Source organism: Antedon bifida, chromosome 7 (assembly GCF_963402885.1).
Source record: "Antedon bifida chromosome 7, ecAntBifi1.1, whole genome shotgun sequence".
In the NCBI taxonomy this organism is placed as follows: domain Eukaryota; kingdom Metazoa; phylum Echinodermata; class Crinoidea; order Comatulida; family Antedonidae; genus Antedon; species Antedon bifida.
Window position 1 is genome coordinate 20,157,675 of NC_136232.1, and position 26,841 is coordinate 20,184,515.

General features: G+C 35.5%; 2 protein-coding genes across 4 annotated transcripts in view; both read left to right on the forward strand.

Moving 5' to 3' along the window:
• LOC144848461 (uncharacterized) overlaps window positions 1-26,841 on the forward strand; it is a 60,329-nt gene that overhangs the window by 9,025 nt on the left and 24,463 nt on the right. For 2 of the 3 annotated variants that reach the window (XM_078705202.1, XM_078705204.1), the window contains exon 1: window positions 2,790-2,922. The exons of the other annotated variant lie outside the window; for it this stretch is intronic. The gene's annotated coding sequence lies outside the window, so the exon portion shown is untranslated. Of the gene's footprint in view, window positions 1-2,789; window positions 2,923-26,841 lie in introns of those variants that run through there. 3 annotated transcript variants of the gene reach the window in all.
• LOC144848263 (serine/threonine-protein kinase 36-like) lies at window positions 890-2,548 on the forward strand. The gene is made up of 2 exons (XM_078704977.1): window positions 890-972; window positions 1,225-2,548. Exons 1-2 carry the CDS (start codon window positions 890-892, stop codon window positions 2,444-2,446), a joined length of 1,305 nt encoding a protein of 434 aa, XP_078561103.1. The 3' UTR covers window positions 2,447-2,548.

Genomic DNA, 26,841 nt, shown 5'->3' on the forward strand with positions numbered 1-26,841 from the left:
ATCATTATGGTTCGGGTCCGTACAAAAGGTAAATAAAGAACTTTGTTTACTTCTTATATTGCCATTTGTCCATAATATTGAATCTTGAAATGATATAGTTAAATTTGGTAGGATTAAACTTAAATTATATGAATTAAATAAGATTTTATGGTAGAAATATATAATAGATGTTTCACAATAAGGACCTGGCCTCGATATTGTCCGATTAAATGTTTTCTTTTGTTCAAACATTTATTATATATAACGAAACAAAACAAAAAAACGACTCTGTCTCGCATTTGGTTGGTTGTGTGGAGCTACGTGGTTTGGATGCCAGCGCGAGGAAACCCAATCTGCAGGATAGATACAGATTCTACGTTGACAAACACGCGGTTTTCCGCTTCCGTTACCGCTCGTCTGTGTAAATTGGCGGTAATTGTGTCTTGTTTATGTTAAATCATAAATACTAAAACGGCATACATGATTTTTGTCTGGGCCACCGCTAACTTAGTAGTCACGTGGTTTAAGCGCCAACGCGCCGTTTCCATGTACAGCGTATTCCAAGCGCGCGTTCGAATTCATGTGACTTAATCTGGCCAATCGTAGCTTTATAAACTGTTTTCCATGGCACGTACGGTACTTAGTAACGTATCAACAGAACACAATTCACATTGTTATTATCGACAGGAACATAGTTTTCTACCGGTTATTCACAGCTTATCTTGACATTTACTTTCGTTTATCTACGTTTTTCTTCTTTCATTTACTTAAAAGTAAGTATAGAAACAGTTTGTAATATTTTGATATAAATTAATTTTAAATATTTCGACAAAAAAGAAAAATAATAACAGATCACATTATGATATTTATTTCTTATGAAACACCTCCGGTCTTATTTTAGGTTGATATTATGCCTCGCCGATCTTGGTTTCGCAAACTTCAAATGCGCAACCTTACTTTTGGAAGGAGAAATACCCATGTTAAAGTCAATCGGTGAGTAGGTACTTACTGTGTATAGCCCTAGCTTTAGTTAGCTGGGGAGCTGAGAGAGTAGGACGGGGAGAGCTGGGGGAGTGAGAGAGTGGTTGGATTATTAATTCTCGCCGCCGTACCTGGGCGCCGTTGTTGCAGATGCGGCTTGTTTTGTTCTTAACTGCACTGGGCAAATAATTTACTCATAGTATATTCTTCTTATATTGTCTTGTTATAGTGTCTGTAACACTATAATACGAATGTTTTTTTTAGGATTAATGTAAAACCATATGCCGATGAAGCTTCGGGAGAAGGGCCAGACGCACATAGAATTAAAAGCATCCGTAGAGTTATTGGCAAATACTTTCCAGTGTTTTTGCCTAAAAATAAAGTCGCCCCGCTCATCGAAGTGGAGGGCTCGGTTGACAAAGATGAACAGGATCAACCGATGGACATGGCTAAAAAGAATACGTCATCGGTGTCGTCGTCAGGAGTGAAACCAGCAACCAGGTGTAACACATATGTGGTATCAAGAGAAGCAAGTCAACCAGAAACAGTTTACATTGATAAAGCTAAAGTAGCAGTGGACAACCAACCTGGTCTTGCAAGATTGTCAGCAATGTTGCCAGACGTCGAATCCTTTGAATTCTCTCAGATGAACATGAACATTATTCAACCAGATACAAAGCAGCCGTATCACCTTGGAGGCGGGTCTTATGGGCAAGTTGCACTTGCTAATATCAAAGGCAGGCGTTCACCAATGTACGCTATAAAAATAGTACCTGTTGCAACAGAATTGGAACGCCAACAAGTCCAGCTTGAAGCAAGAGCCATGAAGCTCCTACGATCATCTGACTACTTTCCTAATTTTCATGGTATCCACGAAACCAAGTCGTTTGTTTACATCCTGATGGAGTTCATCAACGTTTACCACAGTATAGAAACTATGACGTTGCTTGACTTGTGTTTCTTATCAGAGGATAAAGACATCTCAGTGTCTCCACTTGGATGCGTTAAACTCGCTGAGAAGATTGCAAAAGGTTTACAAGTCATGCATCAACACGGCCTCTTGCACAATGACTTAGCTTCAAGAAACATTATGCTTTATCATTCAATCGCCGGAGAATTAGAAATCAAGATAGTAGATTTCGGATTTGTTTGCGCAATAGACACACCGACTAAACGTGGTTTTAATATGACCGAAGAAGTTGCGAAGGTTAAATGCCTTAAATATATAGAACTTGCTCCAGAGCTTCTAACAGGATCACCACCTACCGTCGCAACAGATATCTATGCATTGGGCGCTGTACTTAAGGACATAAGCGAATATAGCGGACTGAAAGTCTTGAATCAGTATGCTAACTATTGCACTGTGGAAAATCCATCAGCTCGACTGACATTAGAGGCACTACTGTACGGTCTTAAAATAACCAGAAAGTGTATGGATTTGAAGAAGGTAGCTGCTAAGAGTCAGATGCCGACAGTAGCAGAATAACTTTGTACAGTTAGTAGGAAACCGGGCCGCCCTCCGGTCGATATTCGACAATGAACTATAAAAGACACCTGAAGATTTTAACATTTATTTTGCATAAACGTACAAAAACAGTGTCGTACTATTGATATCAAGGAAAATAAATAAGAACATTAACTACAATACTTTTTACAGGGAATTTTATTTGTTTTTAAATTAATTTAGGTTAAAATAATTAAATACAGTCTATTATAATAAGGCAATATTTATTATATAAAAGTTTTCGAAGTTTTTATACAAAAATTAAATAGCGCCATCTATAGACCAAACTATTGGAAACATTTTTTAGTAAGGGAATTAAGCAGACGACGATGATTGTTTATAACAACAACATGGAAATGTGTTCGTCAAATCAATTTAACTTCTACTAGAAACCTAACCTAGTTTACAAAAGCGCTTTTTGGATAATAATCAGGACAACATACAGGCACTGAATACAGGTAGGAGCTTAGATTTGAGTTTGTCAGTCGATAGTAGCATAACTCCTATTAATTAACTGTCTGATGAGAGAGTGAGCTGAGTTTTGAGTGTCCTGTACTTACTACTAACTAACCTAAATAAAAAAACTAACTAGGCTAGGCCCTAGGCCTACCTACAGCATATATGTTACATTAGGGGAGTGAGTGAGACAAGAGTAGAGATGCTAGACAACAGTATACTAAAAAGGGTGACCATGAGCATACTGTAGTAGGCCTACTGTGTAAGTGAGCCTGGGGCATATGCCTCTATCTAGCCTAGGCCTAGGTAGTTTAATTTATTTTATTCGTATGCATGTTGGCTACAAACAAAATAATTATAATAAATATAATATTAAACCAATGATACTGTACATAATTAAGTGGGGTGGTTTTTGTTTGATTAAAATGTGTTTGTGTTTATTGAAGTAAATAATTGATGCTTTTTTTCTTGTTAAAATGATAATTATTTCCTTCACGACATAGTATAGTATATTGACACAAATTTAATTCAATACACTTAATTTTTCTTTTAATACCCTACATTATCTACAGTATTCTATATGTTATTCTTCTTCTATTCATCTCACCAGTGTTTAGGTCTTGTACAGTTTAGTCCTCCTCCCTGTGCAATTGCTGAAACTCGTAACTTTGCGATTCACATGGCTTTCGTATACCTGCGCTAGTCTCACGCATGAAGGCTGATTTTTTGTTCCTCGTACATACAGTATGTGGCTATTTCTCAAACGTCCATAAAAATATTTAGAAAAAACATTATTTTGAAATTAACTTGCCTTTTTTGAAGTCCAAAAATAGCCTTTGACTGCATGCTATTTAATTAATTAGCCTACAGTAGGCCTATGTTTATAATTTGTATTTTATGGTTGATATAGTACAAGAAAGCCTAAATATTTAAATATAGAGGGCATATTTCTGGATTAATTTGAGTCATAACATAAAAGGCGCTCTCGCGCCTTGGCCACTGAAAAGTTGGCAGGTATAATTTCACTTGTTACTAACTAATAATATCTAATGTCGTTGGAACAAAACACAGATAAAAATGAAATCTTTTCTAAAATAAAACTGGATACAAATACTAAGATTAACAATAATCCTTATTGATGGCTTTTAAAGAGATAATCTCAAATCCAACTACTTTTATTTGGATTTTGTCTATTTTCTTTGTTTCGCTTTCCCAAGCTTCTCTCATGACAATACTCAATAAACCACTACAAACGTACTTACTGTACAACAGAAATAAAAGGAATTTGAATAATGAATTTAAGTATAGGACTAATGTGCTTAAAGATAATTATACAATGTGATGTGAACACTGGCTGTAACCTTGATAACTGTACATTGGACAATTGATCTATTGATTTGTTGACAGACATAATCAAATAAAGAAACAATGGTTAAATTTAGACTAGGAATAGTTTTATCCCATATAACCATCATGTCCAAATGCATTTAAATTGGAAGCCCAAATGTATAGTATTTCGTACAGTGTAACATAGATTGAGTGAATGTGAGTCGCCAAGCTGTTAAGACAGTGGAACCGTAATACCTTGCCATATTAACATCGACAAGGGTTCTGGTGGTAGAGTCTTCTTGGATAAGGACTATAAACCGTAGGTCCAGTGTACACACTGGCTCATGTGTAATCTCTATAGTAGTACTCCTCCATGGTGCTATTCCATACGTCCACTGGTACTCGGGACTGTAACATAGTCGACGTTAAAATCTAAAAGTCCCTAACAATACAGTTTTGATGGCAGGTACAGTACAGTAACGTTAGTTCACTTTTTAAATACCTTACAACAAGCAATAACATTTGTTAGAGCAGATGACATGTTTAACTTTTACTGCTGGTAGAAAAACCCCTGAGTAATATAAAGCTTTGCAAGGTTCTAGTTGTGATTTTATTTAGTGCACAGGATTTGAAATGATATGAATTAATAACTGTACGATTCGATTTGATTGGCATATTATTTTAATAGGATACAAACCACCATGGATGTAATAATAATACCCCATGCTATTAAACTAGTGTTAACTGTCAAAATACCATTTGTCATCTAGAGCCATTTCACACTTTATTTTTCAGTTGATAAATCTGAGCAACTGGTAAATGGTTAGTGTGCAGTGTAGTAGCATTAGACCATTAATCGACTTCACCGTAAAAAAAAAGTTTGAGAGCAGTTTATTTATAAAACATATAGCAATAGCACAAAACCCTCTGAATTTTCACATTTTAAATCCAGTAAGCCATTCCACAAACTATGAGAGTTTTGTTCTTTCTGTTGATCAATACAAATAAAATATAGCTATAGGCACTTTGGATTAAATGAAGCAAAAAGAGTATTTTCATAGAGTCAGGCTATGAATACAGTAAGTGTTACAATTTTGTCTAACCTATGAACTGATTATGGTAATAATTATGTTAGATTTATAAATATTATCAATCAGTCTATAGAAATAAGCTACTGTAGTAACTGCTGTGAACGTGAAACATAGTAATATACTTTTGAACTTGTAATTTACCTATAATTTATTCAATTATTTTAATCAAAGACTCACTACTGTAGCTGTAGTATAAAGAATGAGAATCAGGTTACCATTATAATTAAAAGTTTTGAATGCAGAATAAAACAGAACTACACATTTTAAAAATAATCTTTGTGTTGATTAAAAGATGTATTGTCCATCTGCAAACATAATTTTTTTGAAAGAATTTTATTGTCACATAATAGTTATTCACTTTGACCAAAAATTGGATCTAAAAAAAATATATCTACCTGAAAAAACTGTAATTTCAAGCAAAACATGGTCAAAATGGCTACCAGCCAATGGGTTTTTTGGTTGAATTTAACCATTTATTTTGTGTTTTTATATAAAAGTAAACACATTTTTTGTTCTATGGAAATGATTAAATGCCAAACCACACAATGGCCTATTTAAAGTTTTATGATTATTAATTTTCATTTTTTATGTTTTTTGGGGACATTACATCTTTAAAGGAATTTTACACTTTATGTCCAATATAAATATGTTATTTTAGCTTCTTTAATGATGCTAGTACTAGTAGTAAATAGAACCATGCTCACTAATACTACAGTATAACAATGAATAAAGATTAAATAGATGCGGCTAATTAAAGAGATAATTTCTTGGTGAAAATCTATAGAATGGAGTATTGTTTACAGCTGACGGCGATCTTGTCATAGAATGCCCATCAATATTTGCATTAATAGTTCAAACAATAATGTATCATATTTAGAAAATATTATTGATTCAAATTCATCAACTAAAAGATAGTTTATCATTGCGTTGTGGTTGGTATTGATTGCGATTATTCGAAACTGTTGTAGCATGTTTGATACCGCGTTCGTTTTCTCACCAAAGTAAATACTAATTGTCATTAAAATAGATCATTTGTCTTGTCCTTTTGTGCAACTTTGCTGTTATTAGAGACTTTTAGATCAAGTGGACACCAATATAACACAATTATTGAATCGTTGGTCAGTGACAATGTATTTTTGGTGATGGTAATTTTGATATTATTATTAAATCTTCAAATCTTGTTTCATGATGAACATTTTTAAATGGGATGTATGCCTTACTGTTACTGTATGTATTCCTGTTGAAAAATTTGAAAATGGCTACATTTATCGAATATTATTATATGAAAATTTAAATTTAGTGCATTACTGTACGTGACTAGCATACTGTACAGTGCCTGGATAAACCTACATTCCCCTTTGAGGGGAGAACAAATCTAAAAGTAAAAATATTCTTATAGTATTTGCCACCAAGCTACAGTAGTGGTATCATCCATGACCGCACCCTCATTTGGCAGCAACGCCATACATACCTCACCATTTCTTTTTGAGATGACGAAACGTTTCCCCACCGTATATTAGAAAACTACTGTTATAACTTGATTTATTTAAGATTATAATGTCTATTTCGTGCCTGCTTACCTGGATAAACCGACAATATAGCCTCTCTCTCCGAAGAGAGGATACAATTTACGGAAAAGAAAAATCCGTATATCTATCATCGCACCCCTATCGGATAATGCACGCAACCGTAACCACGCCCTCAAGAGGGAGCCATCCAACGTAGTAGCGTCATCATTTCTTTTCGTACTGCCGTTTAAGATTATAATGTTTAAAACAAAACGGAAAACAAATGCATGTCAGTATGAAATCATATTTCCCTTTTATCAAGTCCTCAAATCTTGAGAAAACTGTTGGATATTGGTTGTAGAAAAAGTCTTGTCATTCGAAAACAGATACAGTACTATAGTACAGTATACCACACAGGGTACTACTGTTATACTATAGATTAGTAATAAGCACTTTTGTTGATGGAACATAATTTATTGTCAGTAGAAGTGTAAATGTGATTTTAAAACGTGTTGTGATGACAGACTACAGTATTTTGACACAGTATCCAAATCCATAATTGTATTTAATCAAAATGAACACAATCACTGCAGGGAACTTTATATAAACCAGACGAATCATAATTTGCTGTTGAGCAGAGGTTAGCAAGGCTGTGGTATGGCAGCATTCCAGCACATTAGGTGGGGCCAATGTACAGACCTATTACCCTCTCACCCGTGATGATCCTCGACCCCTTTTTGAATGTAACATTAGAAGGATATTTACAATAGAACTTTACTATGTTGTTATAGTAAAATGCTGTACAGTACCACAGTGTGACAGAGTACATTACAGTTAAATACATACAGTAAATGACATTGACAATGAATTTAGATTTTTTCACAGTTAGTGTTACGTACAGTACAGTATGATAACTATCTATTACAGTACTATAGTATATTGTACATAGAAAATAATAATAATGACACTACATTTTCCTCCCCTGAGTTTATAGCCTCTCTACTCGAACACAAATAAGAGCACAAATAAGATAGTTTAACAAGAAAATTTTAATCATGTATTTTACCGCCATTTTTCATTTTTACATTTTAATTAACATCGTATCTAAAATTTTTATGAAAACAAATATGGTTAATACTGAATTCAAGCATCTTATTATGTAAATATACCTGTATTTTAACTACTTTAAACACTTACTTTTAATTGTCATAAATGTACTTATGTATATAATATATTCACCAATGAGAATTTAAATAAACGTGAGATGAACTCACACAAGACAAAAAAAAAGAAAATAATGTTAACTTGGATGTTTAGATAGAAGTTCACATTTTTTATAGTTTTTTTTTTCTTATTTCTTTCTTTGAATCAACTATTTTAAAACATACATATCCAAAATATCTTTTAAAATCCATATTTTATTCACTAGTATAAAATCATGAACATTTTCACCTTAGATTTGTTCTATACAGTATACTAAACCAGGATAACATTACAGATAACACAGTACAATAACTGAGGAGAATAAACTTTTTAAACGATATCTGTCAATGTAGTGTTTGTATTTTGATAAACATATCATTTTGATAAGTGGTCTATTGTTGTTGACTTTGATGATAATCACTCTAGTTTGTATCATACTGTACAGCTGTACAGTATGCGTCAATATCATAATGTTAACCTGCTGTACGGTAGGTTGTTGAACTCGCATTGAAAAATCTACTGATTAATAATTACTGATTGATAGAATATTAACATTTCTTTTCATGTTTCGAAAAGAAATTTTGGTGATTTCTAGGCATGATTCCATTTGTATAGAGGAGTTTTGCATTAAATTTTCCACTTTTCAAGTTCTTTAAGGAGAATAATGTAGGCCATTATCGGTTTATTCAGGTACAGTACTTAAGAAGGAACTTTAATATCGTACCCCTTTCATATTGCCTAGCAAATCTCTCACCGGGATGCACACATATAAAACCTTAGGTTTAAACCGTAGGTCCAGTGTACACATCTAGCTCGTGTGCACCTAGTACATCTTTCGAGACGAGTAGCGGGTTACCCCGGTGTATTAGTACATCACAGCCACTAATCGTAACTGGGCCCTTTGGGAGACCAGTCTTTGACTGAAGAGGTCGCCCAGTATAAATAAAATATTTCAATTCAATTTCAATTCAAGGTTGCAGTGTGTGCTGTAAACCTGTAAGCATAGGAATATTTTTATTAACAAATGATTTACAACAAAGTAAGATTTTTGCATTATAAATATTTAGTTTAAAAATCATTTAAAAAAAAAGAGATTTATTTTATTTATTTTAATTTTATTTCAACAATATATTACGAGGGTGGTCCATCCAGCTGAAGCTGATCATTAGGTACCCTCACAAAAATACAATACAACAAGATATGCAACAGTTAAAAATTAAATTAAAATAATAGAATTTCTGCAAAAATGAATATGACTTTCTATTCTAAAATGGACCAGAGGTCTCTCTTTGTATTGAAACAAATGAAATGGACTTATATAGCATAATTGACATAAGTTTGATCGATTCATTACAATTACAAGTACAACTGCAATCTGGATAGGAAAAGATCTTTAATCTGAACTAGAAACCTAAATCTTGAAGTTAGATTATCAAGAACATTGTTCTAATTTCGTTAATCCGTATTTGTCCGAAATACATCAGTTTCAAGATCAATAAATGATGAAATAAAGCTGTGACCGGTACAAAGATTATAGAAAAGGTTGCGGATTTTCATCTAATTTTTTAATAAATTCCATGTTATTTAAGTAAGAATTTTGTTTGTTATTAAAGTAAAGCAAGAAAATCTAACAAGACACTGAGCTCACCTTGCTAAACAGTCCTTTGATCTTATGTCTGGCTGCGACAAATACCAACAGTACTGTAATATACATATTCAGATTAACACAGACACAGATAAACCCTTTGATCTCTGAAGCTTATCCTGTAGTATGTTTAGGGTGTCAATACTACTGTACTGTACAACTAGGTTATCTGAATAAAGCAAGGTTTGGCAATGAGAAGAGTCAAAACGTATTTTATCTTGAACACACACTACAAAACATGGTCACTGCCTTTGCACTGTGCATTGGATTGTCAAACATTTTCATTATCAAATTCAATTCAGAATTCGTAGGTAATGTTTTTTTTATGATGATTCAATAAAGATGAAAACATTGAATTATAACTTCGCTCTCATAATATTTGTTGAGACTACAGTTAGTAAGTTGTATACTACAGTACTGTATGTTAATTATACACTCTGTATATAATTATTTACGTTACACCATTCATGAATACGTACAGGTGTATGTAATATACAGTTAAAAAAATATTGTAGAGTATTGTTCTGTATTCATCCAGACTGTACAGCTATAACTACCATATTACAGTATAATTAATATTCTTGTTTGCTTTAGCATATACAATATGCATTGTAAAAGTAGGGCTAGGTCACAATGTGCAAAATCTCATTTGATTTTTTGTTGCAACTCTTTTTTTCCCAAATCTCTAACTCCTTAAGAAGTACAACAATCAGCGATGAAAGATGATTGATTTAAAATCTTGGAATGCAGTTGTTGTATCTAATGGATGTCACTAAGATCATCAGTGTGTTGCGGCTCAGAGATTTCACTTTGATGCGCATCTAAGAGTTTACTCAAGTACAAGATGCGGTTGTTTGTAGGTTTATGAGCTAATTAATCTAAATACGCATCCAAATATATTCATTTAATAATAGTACTGATACAATCCTGTTGTATTTAATTTGAGTGGCGTACACAGTATTAATAAGTTTGTCAGATCACAAGCTTTCATAAGGACGCGGCTTGTAACTCTAGCCTCTATAGTGTGTCGCCAACTCGTGTTTGATTGTAAGTTATTTTTCAAAAGCAATGTCATTTAACGACAATGTATGTCGATTGATAATTGATTATACCAGAGTGCATTAAGAATTGTTTTGAGGCAAATTTTTGGTAAGTTTTAAACTATTTAAAAAAATTAAAGTATGTATGAATTTCTTTTATTAGTTTATTTAAATGTTCCGTTCTGACCATAAATGTCACACTAATGTTTTGCATGATAGTTTATTTTTCTTAATTTTTATTTGTGTGTCTTAATCCTGTGTTTGAGTGGTTACTGTAGGTTAATTTCACTACAACCATGTGAATGTGAATATGGATCTAGCCTTTCCTGTTCAGGATATTTTTTTTTATCATCACTTTTTTTTTTATATTATATATAAGTTCCCACAATCATCATGTTGATTATCACGGAACTAGTTGGTGGCAGTATTCCCAGATGGTTTTGGGTTTAGTTATGATTGTTTGGATTTATTTCTTTTATTATTTTATTTAATAATCTATTTTTTGTTTTTGTTTAACTTCTATGCTTTTTAATTATTTTTACAAAAGGGTGACTCATATACTATATTATATTTCCGTATACTTTTTCATCGTGTGGCCAATGTACTTGACTCGCCATACGTCAAAAGGAGCCACATGAGCCAATAAACCATGCTACACCGCCATAATTACGTATCCTCGTCGCCAATGTAATAGATCGAAACGAAACAATGAAACGACAGACATGGCTTCTATGTACTGACTGCCGCAGAGGCAGTAACCGTTTTATTCAACCAATTCCGAATTAGCATACATAGTTACATGTGTGTATAGCTAATCACTACAGACTCTCGGTTAGTGACTTCTACTAATTGATGTTGTTGACGGTCAATAGGCTTTAGCATAGTTTGATGTGTGCTTTCGATCATTGTTTAAAGTAAGCGATAATTGCTGTCTGCAAACACTGAGTTAAGATATGGTTGTAGTGTTTTACTAAGAATCTCATCAACAAAATACTCCTTCTTCAATATTCCTTAAAAAATCAGAAGACGTCCCCGACTACTTATTTATTTTATTTATTTATTACCATCTTTACTGAGGGTAGCCTATCCAGTTCCAAATAGAACTGATCATTTTAGGGCCCTCCATAAAACATACAGTACAACACATAAAATATTAAATATTCAAATGACATAATATATATGCTACGTGTTGAATTTCCTGCCCAAATGTGTACCTTCAGGGATGTTTTAACTTTTCCTTCTAAAAGTAATTCTCGCATTATTGTCCATCTCTATACTGCTTTCTTCGGTAAAGATTCGGTAAAGATTCTGTTCTCCATTATTAATACAAGGCTAATACATAATCATATCGATCGACATGGTTGGCAGTTCGGATGAGTTGACAGTACTTTGCACCTTTGGATACCCAGCTCAACTTTCGTCGCATTCTTTTGATTAGTTAAAAGTTATCCCCTGTCTTCTCTTCAATCACTTTTCGAACCTTTTCTGCATCCTCACATTCCATCACTGCATCTACTATCCATGTGTTCTGCATGAAATGTACTAGGTCTGCCAGATGGGGGCAGTAAGAGCCTTCAAAGAAAGTTTGACTGCCCAAAGGTTGATGTGAGAACACGTCTCCTCTGTTGACCAAAGGCCAGAGATGCGAATTAGCTGCCCCAACCTAGCTCGGGGACGTCCGAGAATTGACCTTTGTATGGGTCTGCCCACAATCAACCTGCCTTCCGCGAGCCACTCCGCAAGCCACCAGCGGAGATGCGAGATAATGAAAGCATTCGTTACAACCACTTTCTGAAGTGAGTCTGATTTCGGGCAGTATGCTGCCAGGAGGTGCAAATGTAGAGGTTGCATCCTGAGCCGGCAGAACAGAACGAGGACGACGAAGCTGGCCAGTGACCCTAATGTACGTAGCCAGTCGAACTACATTGGAGAATGAGTGTTGATAATGTGTACCACTGCGGTTCTTGCCTTTGCCACTTGCTCGATGGAGGGACACGCACTGCCCATTACCAAATTTATTTGAGCTCCGAGATAAAGAAGATTCTGTGTAGGCAGAAGACCTTTGTTTAAAATGAATCCTGCTTGTTCCGTTACGAGGCGGACAAATGATAGGCTGGACTGAGCCAACCAGTCAATCGTCTAGATACATGAAAATTTGAATGCCGTGTTGGTGATGCCAGCGTTCATACTAGGCGTGTAAACACACGCTGGACTGCTGAGAGGCCGAAAGGCAGAGCAATGAATTGGTATAGGTGACGCAACCAGCACAAAGTAGACGTCTTTTGGGTCTATTGTGGCTGCCTAGTCGCCTCGTCTTAGTCCCAACAGGATAGATGAGACAGTCTCCATCCTGAAGCTGCGGGCCTAATGTACTGTTTGTTCAGACTTTTTAGGTTTAAAATGGGTCGCCAATTTTTTTTCTCCGAGAAAAACGGTGGACTCATGACCCAGGATCACATATTGATTTTGAACTGGCACTACAGCTCCTTTTTGGAGTAGTGCCCAGCCATGAACGCATTTCTCTTTAACGGCTCTGAAGGAGTCCTCGTAAGTCGGGCTCGAAAATTCTATGCGATACCTATGCGATACCTGTGCGTTACGGTAGAGAGTACCCACTTGTCCTTTGTCAAGGTCTCAACAAACCCACGCACACTGTCTTAGACGACCCCCCACCTGATCGTCCTCGCATGGAGGGACAGGCGCTCCCGGGCCATCACCGCCGCTTCACGTTGTTGTAGGGTTGCCCACCTCTGTGGTGAGTGTCTCTCCCGCCACTAGTTCTCATACCACGACGAGGATTCTGTGAAGCCTGATCTCTTTGCATAGGCTGTGGCAGAGAGGGAGGCTGTATCTGCTGAGGAGCAGCAGGGGCAGGCGGCGGTCGCGAGACTGTCCCTGTTTCCCAACAAGCTTTCCTCTCCCAAGCCCACTTATCCTCTCTGTGAAAACGAGCCAAAAAACAGATCTTGAGCACCAAAGGAGTCGGTTGTGGTGAACTGATGGCGCAATGTCCGTTGAGCTGAGAATGTTTATATGCCGGGCCGCAGCCGAGGAAAAGATGACAAATATCCTGCCATAGACGTAGCCCTTAGAGTTTCACTGGCAGCCCTGTCGATGGACATGAGGATTTCCTCCGGTTTCAGAAAGTTTGACTTAGCTGGATCCAGACTTTGGTCCTCACAAACTCACTCCTTCACAGCTTCCGGAACGCTCAGAGCCGCGATGTAACTAGCTTAATAGCTTAACCAAGTTTGTAGTTCTATCATTCTATAGCTTTAATTATGCCAAGCAAAATGTATTGAATCTTACAGTAAAGTGTGTTACTTCTGTAGAAAACGTGTTTACCAGTACATGTTCCCACGTAGTTTATAAATACAAACACACTTTCATTTAGATGCGTCAGTCAGTTTCTTTAAAATGTCCTACTTACTTAAAAAAAAATAGGCCTAACCTACTTTTTTATCTTATTTTTTTAGCCTCCTATCAAATTCATACGTATTTATACAGGAAATTGACCAGATCTGACTAAAATGACCTATATTACTCTAAAATGCGACCTTTCATTTCAGGGCGGAGCCTTCGCTCCTGGACCCTTCGCTCCTGGACCCTATATTTTCCCCAGCCTGGGTTGTTCACTTCGCTTGCTGGCGTTCCCCTCTCAAATTCAACTGGAAATTATAACTAGACGATTTTCAGAGGGTGAATAAGCCTGTTTAACTTAAAGTCTAGTAGTATGTTTGCAGCACAATATCAAATTTGCTCAAATACACTTACCACTTATTCCTCCTCCGACCACTACAATGTCTTTGTGATGAGCCATCATTAGTGATCAAACTTAATCGGTCAACTTATGAGGCTAAAACCAAAGTACCTTTGCTAAAACGCAGATCAAAGAATATAATATATCATGCTATATTGTGTAGTCGTTTTTTGATATTTAAAATATCAAATAAAATTGTTTCTTAGTTGTATTAAATCCATTTATTAACTGTATTTGAAAAGCTGATGTTAAATCATAAGGCATAGGCCTGCGAGTCTTACAGTAGGCTCCTTCACAATTAGATCAACGCGCTCCACAAGCTTTGGATCTAGTGGAGAAGAAACCTTCTTGAACAACATGCGTAGCCCCAATGTCAAGAACAGCTTTGAAGATGCAATGGGCGTTGACTCGTGGTACGTAAAATCCACACCAAGAAAGGTCAGCATCTCAGGGACCATCCTGTTCACGAGCGCCTGCAAGCCTTCCTCCTCAGGCCAGTCTCGCTCTCGTTAAGTCTCATCATTAGAGAGCGAGACCATCGTCCTATCACTGTCATATTCTCTTTGCTGGATAGACGGACCATTGTAGAATTAGGTTTGCTGTGAGCCTATATCGATATACGGAACTTGGGGATGAGGTCTACTATGAGAGGGTACGTCAGCTTCATCCCTCGGCAGAGCTCTCACTGCTGCATTGATGGCTTGCAATATCTCCGGAGAAATCTCATTCACCCCCAGGACCGCAGGCAGTACCGGTGAATAAGCCTGTTTAAGTCTAGTATGTTTCCGCACATTATCAAATTTGCTCAAATATACTTACCGCTTATTCCTTCTCCGACCACTACAATGTCTTTGTGATGAGCCATGAGTGATCAAACTTAATCAGTCAACTTTTGAGAAGGCTAAAACCAAAGTACCTTTGCTAAAATGCAGATCAAAGAATATAATATATCGAGCTATATTGTGTAGTTGTTTTTTGATAAAATATCAAATAAAATTGTTTCTTAGTTGTATTAAATATCCATTTATTAACTGTATTTGCAGCACCAGAAAAGCTGATGTTAAATCATAAGGCATAGGCCTGCGAGTCTTACAGTAGGCTCCTTCACAATCAGATCAACGCGCTCCACAAGCTCCGGATCTAGTGGAGTAACCGAGCATGAACAAACCTTCTTGAACGGCATGCGTAGCCTGAACGTCAAGAAGTGCTTTGAGGACGGAATGGGCTTTGACTCGCAGTAGGAAATGACAGCACCGCAGGGACCATCCGATTCACGAGCGCCTGCAAGCCTTCCTCCCCAGGCCCGTGTCGCTCTCGTAAAGTCTCCTCATCGGAGAGCGAGACCATTGTCCTATCACTGTCATATTCTCTTTGCTGGATAGACGGACAATCGTAGAATTAGGTTTGCTATACGGAACTGGGGGATGATGTCTACTGTGAGAGGGTACGTCGGGTTCATCCCTCGGCAGAACTCTCACTGCTGCATTGATGGCTTGCAGTATCTCCGAAGAAATCTCATTCACCCCTGGGACCGCAGGCAGGCCTGCCGATTCAGCCTGACTCACCTCCGAGGATGGTACAACAGGCTCAGCGCGTTCACTAGGCCTGGAAGGGATTTAAACTTAGATTTAGAAGGTACACAAGTGTCGCACGAGGATATCTCACAACATGTACGCCAATTAATACATTCCAGGTGCCGGTCCCACTTCACCGTAGGGTGGGGACCCCTACACTTAACGCATTCTGAATTGGGCATTTTTTTTCCTAACATATCTGTTTCTATTCTTGAGCTTCTAGCCTAGAATAACGGCTTTAAACGTAGCTTTCTATTTTAGGATCACCCTAAAATATCGAATTTCAACAATTATTTTCAGCTATTAAGCCTGTCTATTTTTCACGTAAAGTGATACTAGACTACAACACTTACTGTAGCTTCGTTCTTTATTGTTCTTTATATATCCTTTAGTAACTCCTCAGGAATTCTAGGAATGTCTGTTCGTTTCTGTATTGCACGTACACACATACAACGGCGTTACGAAAAGAAATGATGACGATGTTAATTGGGTGTGTCTCACTTGGGGGCGTTCTGGTAACGGACTATACCATTATCCAACGGAATTATTATCAATCAAAACTCTAATAAAAAAAGAAAGATAGTAACACTAAATGAAGATGCAGTTCATTACAAATAATGTTTTTTTTTTTTTAATTAAGTTACAACATGTGACATTTTTTACTTTACATTTGAAAAATCTTCAGTTATATTGTCTTAGTTTACTTATCTCTTGTCTTCATGTGGTGTCTATTTTGATCTATTGATTTGATACATCATTTCCACATGTCACCCGATGGTGCTGGCGAAATTTTCGGTTTTTACAATTTCCATTCTTTTACTGTCTAATTTTAGTGCCCTATTCCTACCATTAACATAGTGATTTGTTTTTTTCGACGGTAAATAAATGTTCTACCAACAATTTAGCTACTTTTATCTTCATGAAATTTCAAAAGTCTAATCTTTACACTATCAGGAATAACATCATTTTTATTTATTTGTTCTTTCTTTAAACTGAAATACACTTTCAATACAAATGTACTGATTTCCAAAGTGGTTCAGTAAACATATTTACAACAAAAATAAAATATAAAAGAAAAACAAAAAGAAAGAAAACAGATATAAAACTATTTACAATTGTGAAGGCAAAAAGGTTAATACATATGTTTTCTATAGTGAAGATTTAAAAGTTGCCAAAGACATATTATAGAGTTCTGATTTTATGTTATTTGGTAGAGAATTCCATAATTTAGTTGATCTATAAATAAAATAAATATCAGTACAAAGCCAATCGAATGACCAGTAAAAACAGTAAATCACAAGAAAGAGATATTATTATTATTTGAACAGGAATAACAAAATTCTATGTGATACTGGTCAGATTTCAATACAGGTGTTAGGTGTTTATACAGAAAGCTACTTGTGATTATCATTAACTAAAATAGCAGTAGGTGGAGCAACGCTTTCCAGGACGTTGATCTGTTGATGTAGATCGCGATTTGTCGGTTGCGACTGGTTAATTCTACGTTCTTTTTGTGTAGTTCCTGGTTGATTTCCTTGAGTTGTCGCATTTTATGCTCCATTCGCTCGATCCATTGTATTGGGTATTCAGGCCGTTTCGTAGAGGTCACTACGTCTCTGTCTACAACTCGTCCATTCTGGTGTCTCTGGATCTTTCTACTGGTACTGCGATGGGTCTGATAGTTGTTTGTTCACATACTACGCGTTCAATTTCCAGCAACTTTGTAACGCAATAATCCTTACTGTAAAGTCTTACGATTTTAGGATGTTGGTGCCATTTTTTAACAAATCAAAATTTGTCTTCAACTCATCCATTCTGGTGTCTCTGGATCTTTTTGTAATTAGAGGGTACAGTACAGTAGGTGTCTGACTTAACAGTTGAAGCAGCCTAAAAAACAAAAACAAATTTATAAAAAAATATAATGCTATTTTGATAGAACAGGTAGAACATTAAAAAAGCTCAAGGTATTATTGTACCATCAAAATTTAATTTCAAAATTATACAGTAGATAATAAAAAACTAGTAGGCTCCATCTTTTCGTTTATACAATTTTAATCATGTATTCAACAACATAAAAAATAGTGTTTTGTATTTAACCGGAAACTTTTTCTTTTCTTGAATTCAATAGAAGCTTTTGAGCATTAAAAGCTTAAGCAAATTGACGCTAATATTTCTATGCTCTACCAAACAGGTTGAATAATATTGGTTGGTTGTCAGTGATGCAATATAGGTCACCATAAATACTCATAAGGCATATTTGACTGGGCTGTTCTGAGCAGATAATCCTCAAATGTGCTCATCAAACAAAAACGAACAGTCGTTTATCAGGGATTGGGAGTAGCTCACTGTAAGGTGTTTGTGAGTGACCAGTCAAATAATATCTATAAATGTCAACATTTTACTGTTGTACTTTAAATTCCAATCTTTTTTTTTTGTGTCGGTTTCATCCCAAAAATGTCCTTTTTTGAAACAGTTTGTGTGACATGACAGGGTTATGCATTTGTGGACTGTCCCATTTTTATCTAGGGGTGTAAAAATATTTTTCTACTTTATTGTTCTCTCATGTCTCCAGAGAGCAGGGCTAATGTCCAGGAAAGTGGCACTCATCATAGACTACTAACACCACTATTGGTTTGTGTAATTCTTTTCATTGTATAAATCCGAGAAAACCGAAATAACTCGTAATATATATCCTGAGATTTCTACCACAAAAATCACAATAGCTTTCTGTATAAACACCTGTACTGAAATCTGACCAGTATCGCATAGAATTTTGTTATTCCTGTTCAAATAATATCTCTTTCTTGTGATTTACTGTTGTTACTGGTCATTTGATTGGCTTTGTACTGATAAATGTTTACCTATCATGAAAACATCTTGCTCAGCTTTGTGGTTTCACTGTCAGGTAAAGCACACTTGTGTCAGCTGGTTTGATGCCCTTGGGAGGTGCAGTACTGTAGAGAATTCAAGTTTGTTTGTGCCTAACAATGTACATACATAGGTCTGCTAATTGATAGGAAGCTTTTAAATTGTGCAATGATTTGGACCAAGAATAGTGATATGTTAGTGAAAGTATGGTTTGGGAGATTTGACCATAACTGTTAAGACTTTATTTAGATAAGTAATTAATACTAGTTTACTACTATCTATCAACAAAAAAATCAAAGATGCATAAACTTTAGTGTAAAAAGTCTACAAAATATATATTACTATTTTATTAGTTGATCTAATAAAAAAATAGGAAATTATATAGAAAGTATGTTTTGTTATAGTCATCATCATCTTCGTTGTTTTTTTTATTTTATTGTCATTAACGGGTTGTTTTTGGTTAGCCTATTTCCTGTTCAGAGTCTGGATAAGTTTAATAATCAACAAACACGCAAAGCGCTCTGATCTTTCCGAAATAGCGCTATATAAATGTCGCATAGATAGATTCTTGCTCCTTGTTCTCCCTATTCAGGGGACATCCCTATTAGTATAAGGAGACACTTTCCTGTTGAGGGGAAATATACAGTGTGTTATTAAGGGGGACATTTTGTTTGGTCTCAAATGTCTCCCATTTGGCAATGGTGACTATTAAAAAAGCAGTACAGAACTTAGATCTTGTTTCAGGAAAATCTTTCATTCATGCATTGTATAAAACTGTAGTATCCTGTAACTGATACCATAGGGTCCTACAGTATTTTGTTGTTTTCAAATACAGCTAGGATCAACCATGTCTACCAATCACAATTGATATATAGCAGAGGTGCATTCCAGCACCTTTTATCCTACCTCAAGCAATATTCACACCTAGCATGAATTGATTTCTATTCAATAAGACTAATGCTTCATTGATGGAAAAATACAATAATATAAAAGCACTTGATTATTACGAAATCATTGAGTCATGTCCTTGGTATCTTGTCAAGGGTTGAATATTTGGTCAACTCAATTCAATAGGGGTTTATTATTATATATTTGTTTATTGCATTTAAATGTTTTATTTATTTCAAAAAATTCATAGAATTCGGTATACAGACTACAATTATGCCTACCGGTGTAAACTGTTTTTTATTTTATCTATAAGTGTCTTAACGTACCCTACCCACATACCTGTGTCATCCACAGTATATAAATAATAAATATTGAGTAAGTAAATATTAAGATATCATTATTGACGTTTAAGTGGTTGTACAATGATATTAGGATAAGGTTTTTGACTTTTTTGATAAAAGTGGAAATTACTGTAGACAGCTTTTTCCTGTTATGGATCTAAGAACAATCGTACTTAACTTTCTTTCCCCTTCTCTTCCCTATAGATATTCCTTTCCCTCCTTTAGATCTTCGTGTACTGTATCTATAGACCACATTCCACAAAATGTTTTCATGTGCTCTTAACTTTTATCAAACATCACATGTTCAATCATACAGTACCTACTTATGATTTATATCGTACATGTTATTGAATAAAAAAACATTATGTGTTATGACACTCTATTTACTTTGCTTTCTTGCCCAACCAGTTGTAAATAAAGGTTTATCATACAATCTTCTAAATAAATATCATTTGTTGATGATAACATTGAATTGAGCTTAGTAATTACAGTGCTTGGATTTTCATTATGGTACCGTATACTCTATCTACAGACATTAATGTTATTTTACTTTGCCCTTTGATTTCCACCTTTCACAGATTATCTAATGTCAATTTATTTCTTCTTATTCTTCTTCATTACGGTGTATCCCATAAGTATGCAGATCCTCCATTGCAGCATCGTAGGCCTAGACAGTGGTGTAATGGCTATGAGCACTCACTGGCTAAACCCAGTTGCCTGAGGGGTTAAGGGGCCCCAGAGCATGAGCAGCCCCAATGCAACTACCAAGTGTTGGAGGGCCCATTAGGAGTGCTAAACAGGGGCCTTTCCTCCCTGCGTTATGCCATTAGTGGTAGGTGAAATTAAAATTTGGATTATGTGACTTTTAGTAGGCTTGACACCTGTCCAGCACAACTACAGCTTGCTAAACAAATTTATTTTACAGTATTCTTCTATTCCGCATCTGAATCTACACATTCACCTACCACAGTAACACCAATATTTAAAACAAGGCGCTATAATACTACAATGTTCTCAAGTTTATATTATATAACCTGTCCAGCACAACTACAGCTTGCTATTAAAAATTAACATTAAAAACAGTGTTTAACTTTACAGTACTCGTCAGTCTCCGTATCTGAATCTACAGTACACATTGGCTACACCACAGTACACTACCCAGCTAGCAATTTGACGTTGGCTCGACGTCGGCAAGCGTTGGCAGACGTCGACAAAGTCGCGGGCAAATTACCGACGTTGTTACAACGTTATGACAACGTTTACTATAAGTCGTGAATTTAATGGTTGTTAGTCTAACGTCTTGCCGACGTCGTATTTCCGTTGAAAAATGTGCCGACAAATGTGCCTTGGGATAACATAAATCCAACGTCTGTTTGACGTCGTTATCATTGGTTGGCACAACGTCTACAAACGTCAACATATTAGAGTTGTTTTTGACACGTCGTACCAACGTTGGTTAAAAGTTGTAAAAAGTTGTCCAAATTCTAACGTTGTCGCAACGTTGGCAATTTGACATTGTATTACAACTTTTTAAGTCGGCAAATTTCCGTTGATTTAACGTCGCTATTAGTTGTTGGCTCAACGTTATCAAATGTCGACGCTGCCTAGTCATTTTCTTACGTTGTGCCGACATCGACTAATAGTTGTAACAATTGTGTGGGAATTCTAACGTTGACCCGACGTTGGAATTTTAACACAAAATAGGTGCATGTCTAACGTCATACAAGTTGTTGATCCAACGTCAGTCCAACGTCGACAATATTGTGGGCACGTTGCACCAATGTTGGCTAAAAGTTGTAAAAAGTTGTCAAATTTAAAACGTCGTCGCAACGTTGGCCAATTGACAATATATTACAACTTGTCAAGTCGGAAAATTTCCGTTGGTTCAACGTCGCCATTAGTCGTTGATTTAACGTTAGAACATGTCGACAATATAGTCATTTGTCTTACGTTGCACCGACATCGACTAATAGTTGTAAAAATTGAGTAGGAATTCTAACGTCGACCCGACGTTAGAATTTTAACAGAAAATAGGTGCATGTCTTCTAACGTCATACAAGTTGTTGATCCAACGTCATTTAAACGTCGAAATATCGTGGGCACGTTGCGCCAACGTTGGCTAAAAGTTGTCAAAATTCAAACGTCGTCGAAACGTTGGAAATACATACAATTTTCTAAGTCAGCAAATTCCTGTTGATTTAACGTCGCTGTAGTCGTTGTTTCGACGTTAGCAAATGTCGACGCAATAATAGTCATATTTTCACGTTGCGCCGACGTCGGCTAATAGTTTTAACAATTGCGTAGGAAATCTAAAGTCAGCCCACCGTTTGGATTTTTACAAAAAACAAGTACTGTCTAATGTCATCTACTTGACATGTAGTTCAAACGTCGTCGCAACGTTGGCAATTTGACAAATTTCCATTGATTTAACGTCTCCATAGTCGTTGGATCAACGTTAGCAAATCGACCGTACGCACTATAGTCATTTTTTCACGTTGCGCCGACATCGGCTAACAATGTGTATAATTCTAACGTCGACCCAACGTTTGAAGTTTGAAAAAAAATAGGTGCATGTCTACATCATCTGCAAGTTGTTGATCCAACGTCAGCCGAACGTCAAACATATCATAATTGGCTGATAGTTACACATTCGGTTGGATTCCATACGTCATCCCAACTCTTGGACATCGACTTAAATAGAAGCATCGTGTAGTTGGAGTTAAAATTTGTAATTAAGGCATCTTCAGTGAGATGTACTCAGGTATACCATATAACTAAAACCAGGGAACCAGAATACAGAGAGCCCTCCTCTGATAAAAACTATTAATTATATTGTTTTAGCCACTACGAGTGACATTAATTACTCTAATGGGAGAACCTAGGTCACATTCCATTCACTTAACTGTACTTTGCCTAACGACGGAAGTCTCCATTTGAATTTCGAATTGGTAACTGCTATCATCTTGCTCTTCAGTTAATGTTGCTTGTTATTATTTTGCTGGTAAGATTTTGTATTTTTAAACTTTAGGTTAGTTTAAAATGTTTTCGTTGATTACAAATCGTACAATTGATATATATCCAAGTTTTTACATCACCGTTTTGCCATTGAGTGAACCGGTGTAACAGTACTGTAGGCCTATATATTCGTATTCTTGTAATACATCTGATAGAGTGATCGTTCAAATCGCGCATAACACTACCACTTCTTTATAGTTTTGATTAAATACGTTACTTAAAATATAGCTATTACCTTGAATATCAAAATATTCGTAAAATAAAATAAATACGTATTGATTAATTTATACCTCTTGTCATTATTAGAGTATTGTAATATGTATTCATTTCTATGTCATAGTTATAGGATAGGATCTTAATACTGCTAAATATAATCCCATATTTTATTAATCGCCATTTGATATTGCATGCCTGTCTGTAGTTTTATGAAGCTAATATGTAGCCTACTACACTGACAATTTTTTAAGCAAAATATAATTTATCCCTCTTTTAATTGGAACACAGCATTTTTAGCATCATCATATCATAAACACATTTCTATCATATCGTTAATAATTTTTTTACAGAAATATACCAGTATAAGACCGGATGACGTGGCAACAATTTATACCTCAAATGGTCCAATCGTCACTCTGCTTTACAGTCGTAGAACAATGTATCTTATGTGCGATATGATATGTACTTTTTAAATTTGATAAGGACACTAATGTTGAATTAGAATGAGAAACACAACTAGAACTATTTGAAGTTCGAATTATGTACAGTGTTGCAAATTGTAATTGTAACATAAAAAGAAGTAGGCCTACTTAAGGTAGATCTTAATAAGAAACAAACATTTGTGTTTATATAGGTATATACAGTACATTAATAACCTTAGAATTCTTTATTACATTTTCAATCTAGAACTGTAGGATAACCATTTAGGCCTATGCTGTCTTTCATGAAAATAATATTTTCACAATGAATCAGATGACGTCAGTTTTAGTAAGAGCAATAATATCGTGATAATAATGTTATTGTTCTTATTGACCACAATACAAAGACATAAATGGCATAAATAGTTATCCCATAGTTCTAGGTTGAAAACCTTGTCGATTTCTTTTGTTTTCCGTAAGAAAAATGTACAGTATGTTTATCTACTTATCGTAGTACTGTACAGTATAAACGTGTCTTAAGCCAAAGAAAAATACACTGGTCTTTACTGACTGGTATGACTGAAATTAAGTAAAAAATATTGTTGTTTTAATATGTATTTATTGTATTTTGTATAGAATAGTAAAGTTATACAGTAATATAAAATGTAGACCTACAGTACTTTATGTCTTTAAAATTAAACCGTATTTTTTCTATTAGGAAACAGATGTTGTATAATTTTAGTTAAATTGTTTTGTCTCTACGGTATCTGTTAATAATAGGATATATTTATTAAAAACATTATTTAACATATATCTGCGTCTTGCGTATTATCAACTGTTTTTAAATAGTTTTAGTTACAACTGTAACTGAAAATATCCAAAGCTAAAACGTTGTTTTAACATAATACTTTTGTTAATATTGGTATTGTCTGTTTTTATCGGGTTTTAGTTGCAAAACTCTACAAACCCATTAGTTTAAATCACCCAGTGCTAAAATATTGTTTTATCATCATATCTGTGTTTTTACAACAGGGTTAATGCCATATTTGTCACTTTGCGCCAAGTTGTCATTGAACCGACGATGTTCCAACGTACATATTGGGCTGCAAAATGTATCTAATGTACTGATTCTACTACACCAACGTCATCAAAAGCTGGGATACCGTATTCTATGACGTTCAGCCGACGTTAAACCAAGAGGTTGGGTCAACGTTTGTCCAACGCATTAGGCCAAAGATGGCAACAATGACGTTGCACCAACGTCTGTCTAACGCGTTGGGTCCACTAAAGGCCGATGTAAAAAATTACGTCGGGCCTACGTCGCAGAACGTTGATAAGCCAACGTAAACAAAGACGTTATACCAACGTTGGCACAACGTGTTAGGACAACGTCTACCCAACGCGTTGGGCCCACTAAGGGCCGATGGAAAAAAATACGTCGGGACTACGTCGCAGAAAGTTGATAAGCCAACGTAAACATTGACGTTATACCGACGTTCGCCCAACGCGTTGGGACAACGTCTACCCAACGCGTTGGGCCCACCAAGTGCCGATGGAAAAATCTACGTCGGGCCTACGTCGCAGAAAGTTCATAAGCCAACGTAAACAATGACGTTATACCGACGTTGGCCCAACGCGTTGTACCAACGTCTGACCAACACGTTGGGCCCACTAAGGGCCGATGGAAAAAATTACGTCGGGCCTACGTCGAATAAAGCTGTTGGGCCAACGTAACTGTTGACCTTAAACCAACGTCGGCCCAACGTGTCATTGCTAGCTGGGTAATATTTAAAACAAGGCGCTATCTATACCATAAGTTCTCAAGTATATTATATAACCTGAGTGTTTAACTCTATATAGTACTGTTCAGTGTCCGCTGAATCTACACATTTGGCTACACCACAGTAACACTATATTTATAAAATGCGCTACTATTATACCATATGTTCTCAAGTTTATATTCAGAAATATTACTTTAACTTAAGGTCTTTGTAACATGATTCCTGATCAAACATGTCCGTCCGATTGCTTACAAAACGATCAGTTTCAATTGGCTTAAAATGAAACGAGAAAGGCCATGGCTGAAACAAAGCCTAATTTATATCAGAGCCAAAGGATTGCCTATCATTAGAAACAAAGCTTTGGTTTAAGCCCAGTCACTGGAAATGATCTTCTTTGTGGTGCTTAAGAAAGATGGTATCAGATATGGATATATTTGAAACCAATCTAAAATATTATTTTAGATATTATACTTCTTTTGTTGGATCGCTTTTTAAAAGAAGTAACAGTGAAGCCTTCCTCTTAGTTTTTCAAAAAATTTAGTAAGAATTTATTTAATTTAATAACTTCCTGTTTAAATATGATCCTACTGTATATTAAAGAAAGTCTTCAAGGATTTAGTAATTTTTAGCTATTTTCTCTCAGAAAAAAATTGTAAAAGAATTACGATCTGATACAGTATTTGTGTAAAATTTTATATACTATATTATAAAAATAGTATTCACAATTTATGCAATTTTTATTAAAGAATAGCAATACAAAAAGTAGTACAGTATTAGGCCTAATTGGTAACAAAACATTAATGAAAATGTTCTGTCCTCAACAATACTATACTTGATATGATAAAGTTAAAACCATAATGCTATAGTATTAGTAGTGAATTTCCTGTTTTAAAATAAGTAACTTTTGTATAGTTAAAGCCTAATGGGACAGATGCTAAACAACAGCAAAAAGATAGTCCTACACTAGTAAAGTATTTAGAAAGCTTTTGTGGTTGAGTGAACGCATTCTATTGATTCATAGTCAGTGTCAGTTTTGAGAAGCCGAAACGCAGCCATTTATTTACTTTTAGTCAATACAATTTGCATGAACCGTACAAACATTACTGGCGATGTACAACCAGCACCGCTGCAGTCCACTTCAAAGTAAACAGCTATTTACACTGAATGAACATTGTCTAAATTTGTATTGACTTGACTATCTTGATAATGACTGTGTAAATTGTATATTTGCTTGGTTTCTCTC

Bases quoted from the DNA above. Each gene is read 5' to 3' on its own strand.
- LOC144848263 (XM_078704977.1), top strand. From the start codon at position 890: ATGCCTCGCCGATCTTGGTTTCGCAAACTTCAAATGCGCAACCTTACT. The intron at 973-1,224 runs GTGAGTAGGTAC...TGTTTTTTTTAG, and splicing joins ACCCATGTTAAAGTCAATCG to GATTAATGTAAAACCATATG.